The sequence below is a fragment of the Pinus tabuliformis genome, chromosome 4_2 (assembly GCF_031772625.1).
Source record: "Pinus tabuliformis cultivar Carrire ecotype Pingquan chromosome 4_2, CPIR1, whole genome shotgun sequence".
In the NCBI taxonomy this organism is placed as follows: Eukaryota; Viridiplantae; Streptophyta; class Pinopsida; order Pinales; family Pinaceae; genus Pinus; species Pinus tabuliformis.
The window spans coordinates 608,392,742-608,400,534 of NC_142304.1; the positions used below are offsets into that span (position 1 = coordinate 608,392,742).

Genomic DNA, 7,793 nt, shown 5'->3' on the forward strand with positions numbered 1-7,793 from the left:
AACGAATAGCGATGGATTAAATTATACTTCGTTTACGGTGAAGCCATTCTGCGGAGCACCATTCCCAAATCCCCAATACTTCTAGAAGTTACACTGTTGGATCAGTCAAACGAGCACGACAAGCCGGCCACAACCACATACACACACCAGCTAACGAATCTGTTGACCGTTTCCTATTCCAAGCATCTGCTTTCTAAATGCATTAACATTCAAAAATGAACAGCTTTGCCGTGAAGCAGACATTCTAGAAATATTTTAACTAGGTGGATAGGGTCGACGGAACGAGTCATCCCAGCAGTATCTAAACTCTCATATTAGTCACAGAATTTGAATGGTTCACATTGAATGTCTAGGTGTAGGGAATTTTTTTTATAGGATAAGAGATTTATTTTTGCCTAATAATTTGATTTTTCAAGTCTACAAGATAAATATTTTAATTTTCTAATATCTAATTTATAATTTCTTAAACAAACACATACTTTTAACCATTAACCACTAAACCTCACACTATCTAAAAAATAATACACAAACAAATATAAACATATCCTTGCCTTATCGAAACGTTATATATAGCCAATCGTGCTATCCTCTACAAACCTATCAGGAAAGACCAGCTCTTTGCAGCAAAGACAAACAATCATCATCCTCTCATCATTGCAACACCGTTGTGTTTCGTGTTCGAATCTCCGGGCCGTTTCTCGATCATGACTCAGCCGCTGCTCAGGAAACGCAACCGTGAGCACGAGGCTCTGCCGGACTGCATAGACGTCCAGGAGCAGAAACGCTTTCACGGCGAAAAGAGAGACCAGTTTCTTGATCTACTCCAATTAGATGAAACTTTAGCAGAAGACGGCGAAGAAGATGAATTCTCTCCCAGTGAGGAGGCTGTAAACGGAGTCATGAGAACCCTGGAGGAAGAGATCCCCACGACATGTTCCGCTTCTTATCCTTCCCCAAACTTGGGGTATAATTCTGCGGCCACTGATAGCTCTGGCAGCCACGAAGGCCTAACTCGAGATACAGACTCCGGCGTTGATTTATGTTATCTCCTGGAGGCTTCAGATGACGATCTCGGCATTCCTTCGAGTCCCGTTTGGGACATAACAGAAGAATTCTGCCCATCTTTGGAGGAAAGACAGGAGAGTTTGACGCGGAATCCAAATCTTAAATCGCTTTGTGAAAACTGGCACTTCGTGGACGAATTTGAAAACTATGAACTGTTCGAATTCTACGAGCATGCCTGGGATGCGCCCCACCTTGAGGATCATCTCAACATAGATTTTGTCAGCCAGGTCATGTTATTGGACGGGGAAATTTTTTCTGCTGCTTGAGGACTGTAAACTGCCAGCGGTTTTGAAGTTTGAATGAATGCAAGATTTCCTTATTTCTGTATAGCCGGTGCTTCAATCTGGTGCGGACCAGAAATAGATATGGGATACAAACAATGTTTGTTCCATTAAAAATTTCTTTTATTTATTTTGTGCAAATTGTGCGACATTGTTTTTTTGGCATTCTTACAAATTTGGTGTCTGACATGGCGGATTAATCTAGACTATGGTATAATTCATCCGAAATTCGTTTTCCTGGATCTCCTCGAAGAAAAAAAATGAAATATGATATCTGTCCAGAATTTTTTTTGCCTAGCATCTCAATTTAGCTTGTTAAATGTTTGCTATGGCTTATTATTAATCCCGATTTTCAGTTATTTTAATTCCCGCGATCCACTGATAGTTCTGGTCTGATGCTTTAAGCTGTGGATTAACTGTTTTATTAAAGACTAATTTTGTGAATATTATATATGATCGGTATATTTAAAGAGGTCGAAAACGAACATTCTCTATTTATTATAATAACATTTTTTCAGTTTCAAATTCAATCCTTACCAGCAGTGTGTGACATTGGCGGTGACCTTATCCTCTTTATGTTCAGAGGAGGAAAAACAACTGAAAGAGGCAAAATCTGTGTCTTAATTTAGAAATAGAAATGCTCCAGATCTTTAAACATTATACCATATTTATTTCATCTAGAAACAAAACATATTTATTTCATCGTCTGGGATTAAAACATTTTGATACTGTCACTTGTAATTCCGATGGCCGTCTCTGCAATGTTTGCAATCGAGGATTCTGACTTTTTGCCAGTGTGCAACTTTTTATCATGTTAATTTTGTCTGTGTACCCACCACTATCTTCACTATTTACTTTCGATCAGTCTCAGAAAACATAAATATACTTCTTCCAACCTGCTTTATCAACCCTTCACTCATTCTCTTCACTTTTTAACTTGATTTGAAATCAGGAACTGTGTACAACGCTGCGTGTGACCACTTATACGATGAGCAAATCCAGGAAACAAACTTTGATCATATCTTTTGCTCTTTACAGAACTTTTGAGAATTTCAATTCAAATATTATATGTCTTGATGCAGAATTATTCTGTACTTTTCCGTGTTTTTCCACCATTTTTTTCCAGTTAATTTTGTGTTTGTGGTGGAGGAGCTCTGCATACTTTATTTTTTTCTTTTCTGTTTGAACTTAAACTTATTATTCATATGTTTTCACTATTAATATTCAATTATTTACTAATGGTTTATTCACTTTACAATTTATCAATTGACTATTTAATTATCTACCAATTATTTTAAAGTTATTATATAAATTTAACATTAGAAAAATATCATAAATTATTAAATATAAATTTATATTTAAAATTAAAAATACTAATACATTTCAATTTAAATAACACAGAATTAAATTAAATTAAATAACTAAATATATCGAGATTTAAAAAAATAAAATTAAATGCAATTTAAAAAGAATTAATACATTACATAAAATAAAATAATTATAAAATTATAAAAAACTTAATCCTTATCCATATTTTTAAATTTTATTTACAATTTTCATTTAGATATCTTATATAATATATTTTATTATTTAAAATTTTTTAATTTTCGATATTCATATGGAATACATTTTTATTTTGTCATTTTAATAATTTTAATTTTACCTATTAAGTTATTTATATTTTATATTCCTCTTTTACATTATTCATTATTTTTCTTATCACACTGTATAAAATAAAATAATTATAAAATTATAAAAAAAACTTAATCCTTATCCATATTTTTAAATTTGAATATGAAATTTACAATTTTCCTTTGGATATCTTATATAATATACAATATTTTATTATTTAAAATTTTCTTATTTTTGATATTCATTATGGAATACATTTTTATTTTGTTATTTTAAAAATTTTAATTTTACCTCTTAAGTTATTTATAATTTATATTCCTCTTTTACATTATTCATTATTTTTCTTTTCTCACTTTAAGGCATTCCTTTGTTGCTATCGATGTTGATCATTGGACACGACCATCAAGCGTTTCTACATTGTCCATATCGTGGCACTAACCTTATAGGTAGGTGTGTTGTAGGTGGCATTGTGGTAAATTTTTATAACTTTGTGGGTTTTGTTATATTTATATTGAATGTGTCTTTTTGTGGGTGACCAGATATTGTTCACCCCAACCAATGAAGGTGTTTTCTTTTCAAGTTTGCGGTGAGCAGACGTTGTTCACTTTAGCCAATACTCGCTCTCTATTTTCGTTTTCCTTTCAGCCAATGAAGGTGTTTTCTTTTCAAGCTTGCCGTGAACAGACGTTGTTCACCTTAGCCAATGCTCGCTCTCTATTTTCGTTTTCCTTTGTCAAGTTAAAAAAATGTTTTGCACAACCATTGTTCATTCGCCTTCGATCTTGATGCAATTGACTAAGGCACATGATATGAAATTAGTGGTTCGACGTATGATATGAAATTGGTGGAACCATTGGATTGTTTACCATTTGAAACTAGATTATCCGAAGTGCTAGAGAAACGAGAATTCATTGGGGAAGAACCAAACAAAGGCATTGAATTATTACTACCATAATCTCTAGTGCGATCACCATCAGTTTTTCTTTTTTTTCCAAACATAACTTTTATTAACTTAGACACATTTTTCTTCTTCCGCGTGGAGCTGGTGCGAATTTTTTGATGAACCCCGACATCTACAGCCGACGTTTGACACAACATGGGCTCTGTGGTGGCATGCGATTTCACCTGTTCTTGATTCTTTTATGGGTAAGAAATATCGATTATTTTGTTATTCAAAGGCTCTTCATTTGAGTTTTCTTGGACATCTGCAACTTCAATTTTTCTTTTGTCGGGTTTTTCTATGGACAAGCATAACCATCAGTGGGAGCGAAGGTTCAGCTTCAATCGACCCATTCCCAATTTCTCTGTTGTGGGTTACATAATTCCTTATTTCATCTCCCACTATTGCACTCTGTTACTAACCTCCTTTAATCATCTCTATAATAACTTGTTGATTGGGTTTACTGAAATCTAATTAATTAAGGAATTATGTGACCCAAAAGCATTTAGATGTTTCTTCCTTTTTTGGGTTGATGTCAATTGTGTAATGGATTCTGGACATTCTAGCTATTGGAGCCCCCTCTACAACAACTAAACCAATGCTATAAAACCTTGATATACTTTCAATGTATTCCTCTTAACATGAGCTCCTTGAATTCTTCTGAAACAAAATTATTTCCTAGGTATCCTTGAGTCTGATCTATTGGGTCATAAATATTTATGTGACTCTTCAAATGGAAGATAGGGTAGAATAGATAAGCTACAAGCATGAAACAGTTTTTGAACTTTGAAAGGGATAATTCTGATTTTCCAACATGCAATTCTATGTGCATAAAGTGCAACACACCTTGGAAAAATAGGCCCATAACAACCATCATTAATAATCCTGAGTTGACAACAGTAACCACCTTATAAAGAACCTGTTTTCTCTTATGGTGAATAACACCACCTATGAAAAAGGCACATCCAAGCATAGACAACATGTTTGAAAAGACAAAACCAAGTAAAATATTGTTGCTCAATGCAAATAATTATATTATCAAGAGCATATGATGACATGATCATCTCAGTCGTGCTTCCAATTGTATCACTGAAAAGGCCTCCAACTATGGGAAAGTGAAAAATTCTTGCTGCTTTGCCACAAAACCTAGTTTCTTAGGAAATGGTGTTATGTTCAACCAACTGAACAAGTAAACCCATCTATCTTATCCATTTAACAAATGAGATAAATTCACAATTCACTTGATTTTGTTTGAGTGTAATTAGAGACAGTAGAGGAAGGCCAAAAAAGCAGGCTTGTGAGTTCAACCAAGTATTGTGTAAATGTTCACCTTTTAACTGCCTTCTTCATTACCCGAAGCAGCAACAACTTAATTTGGAAGTATGCAATAGATGAACCATAAAAACTCAACAGAATCTCAAAAATAAATCTCTAGCTATATATCCAAGAATCCTTGAAGGAACTCAATCGAGCTAGTAGAAGGTGAAGTATCCATATTCGATTACTTTGAAAATGGAGTGAATCACACCAAAACATTTAATGAAAAGAGAGGTATACAATCAAACTATTTGTTCCAAACACTGCGTATTTGTTTGCCAAAGTGTCTGTTTGACATAATATTAGAAACATCACCACTGAATCCATGTTTGTCCTCCCATATTTTGTCAAAACCTCCCGATCTTCTTCTAAAATACCACATTTTGCTTATATATCAACAAGGGAACTTTCAATGAAGACATTTATAGTTGATCCAATTTTTATGATTTGAGAATTGATCTGCTTCCCCTTTTCAACAATAACTAGGGCACTGCAAGCACTGAGAATGCTCGAGCAGGTCAACTGAAATGGTTTCATGACAATTCGCTACATTTGCTGAAAGAGATTTCAGAGCATCCTCACTTTACAGATTCTTGGCATATATTGTTAAATTCAAAGGAGGAAAAATGCGGCCATTGTGAACTCATGTGATGGAAGATCTCAACATCTGTTTTAGTTGGCAACTCATTTTGAACACACTTTATGGGATTTTTTAACAAGTTTATAACTGGAGGTGAAATGCAAGGGGTAATAGTTGTATGTTGTTTCAAGCTAGCAGTTGCACTCCAATGAAACATTGCCACCTAGCCACAAGTTGTTTGGAAAAATAGCCCATAGCGAACCCCCCTTTGTTAAACTCAAATATCCGGGGATCCAACAATTAAACTGTGATTGTTGATATTTGACCTCCAACGCCCTCCATTAAAACCTATAGGGAGCTTATATCTTGTGCATTTTTATTTGTGAGTATGAAATATATCCCACATTGATCGGGTGGATGAGTTTTATGGTGTTTATACATAACTTTCATCTTTGTTAGATGTGTACTGCACCATATGGTTCTCTTCTCCTGTGGCTTGGCCATTTGGTAATTGATTGACTTTAATGAAAATTTACTTGTAACTCTAGAGATGAAAAATCAAAATTTTTAAATCTTAAACTTAGTACTAGACAGCGTGCCCACCGATTGTGGAGGAGAGGTGGGTTGTGGTTATTGATGGAATGAGTCGTGCAAGAAAATTCGAGATTAGTGACTCTTTCGCCACTCATTGGAATCATGCGCTCTCCAAATGTACTCTAATTTATTTCCCCTTGGAGATAGGGGTTATTCAATTTTTATTTTTTTTAAACCTTTTTGATAGACATCAATCATGGCAGAGTAAATAACAATGATGAGTTAATCAGCATTCGTGAATAACAACCAATATTCTATGCTCACTACCATTTTCAAAAGATGTTGGAATCCAATCATTTATATATATATATATATATATATATATATATATATATATATATAACTATATGAAACGTTCTGGGTATTCCTAGAATATACCAAAACCCGTGAGAGATAATCTATGAATGTTAATTTTTGAAAATGAAAATTATTTTACTATCCTTTATTTCATTCATGTATGGATTTTTTAAGATCATTTCTAAAGTTTTAATTCTTTTCTCCTCCAAAACGCATTTATATAATGCTAAGAGTATGAGAGGGTCATGTGGGGTCATGATAAACCTTAATGGAAAACATATAGCTTCTTTTTTATGTGTGATGAGCATAGTTTTGAACAATAAGTAGATGTTTCGACACTTTGGCAAGATCTTATTCTTGTTAACTCTCGAATTCATGAGGTAATGCCTCTTTTAGGGAAGTGGTCATTGTCTTGATTATGCAACTATTTAGTTTTATTGTAGTGATTTAATTGTAGCCTGATTGTCAATTCTAGATATGCTTGTCGACATTTTTGAAAGGTATTTGTTTTTACAATCATATATTAAGAATGTAAAAATATAATTCTCACATAAGCCAAGTGGTTATGTATCATAATATCATTTCTAAGGTTATAAAGTATGGTAATAAAAAATTGATGAATGTAGAATTTTTTTTATAGAAATGTCATTGATGCCAAAATTATATATTGATCTATAAAAATTATGAAACATTTGAATCAAATGTGAACACAACTAAGAGACAGTTAAACACCAAGGTCATTCTTATTGCAATCATTATAAAGTGTATCCTGGTTAGTGAGGTATGAATTCTAAAATTTGAAGGAAATTTCCGTCATCCTTTATTTTATTTAAATGTTTTGATGGGGATTTGATGTATTTGAGATTCATTTCCCAAATCTTCTATGATAATGCATTTACATTGAGTTTTTAATTATGTTCAAAACAACTTGGATGAGATTTTTAAATGTAATTAGTGGTTTTAATGACTTAATTATATAATTTTAGTGGTATAGTGGGCACCCGAATTATATATTTTCTTGGAAATGCTTCTGATGGTGTGGGAACAATTCTTGTTCGTATTCTTTTTTTTTTCTCAAACATGTAAC

At 33.2% G+C, this 7,793-nt stretch overlaps 1 protein-coding gene across 1 annotated transcript; it reads left to right on the forward strand.

The window, feature by feature from the left end:
* The first annotated feature begins 615 nt into the window (after window positions 1-615).
* On the forward strand, window positions 616-1,673 carry LOC149170754 (uncharacterized). Its single transcript, XM_089427347.1, has one exon. It carries the CDS (start codon window positions 705-707, stop codon window positions 1,329-1,331), a length of 627 nt encoding a protein of 208 aa, XP_089283473.1. The 5' UTR covers window positions 616-704; the 3' UTR covers window positions 1,332-1,673.
* Window positions 1,674-7,793: the final 6,120 nt, after the last annotated feature.

What these genes read in the sequence shown, in the direction of transcription:
- LOC149170754 (XM_089427347.1), top strand. Translation starts at nt 705, where the DNA reads ATGACTCAGCCGCTGCTCAGGAAACGCAACCGTGAGCACGAGGCTCTG.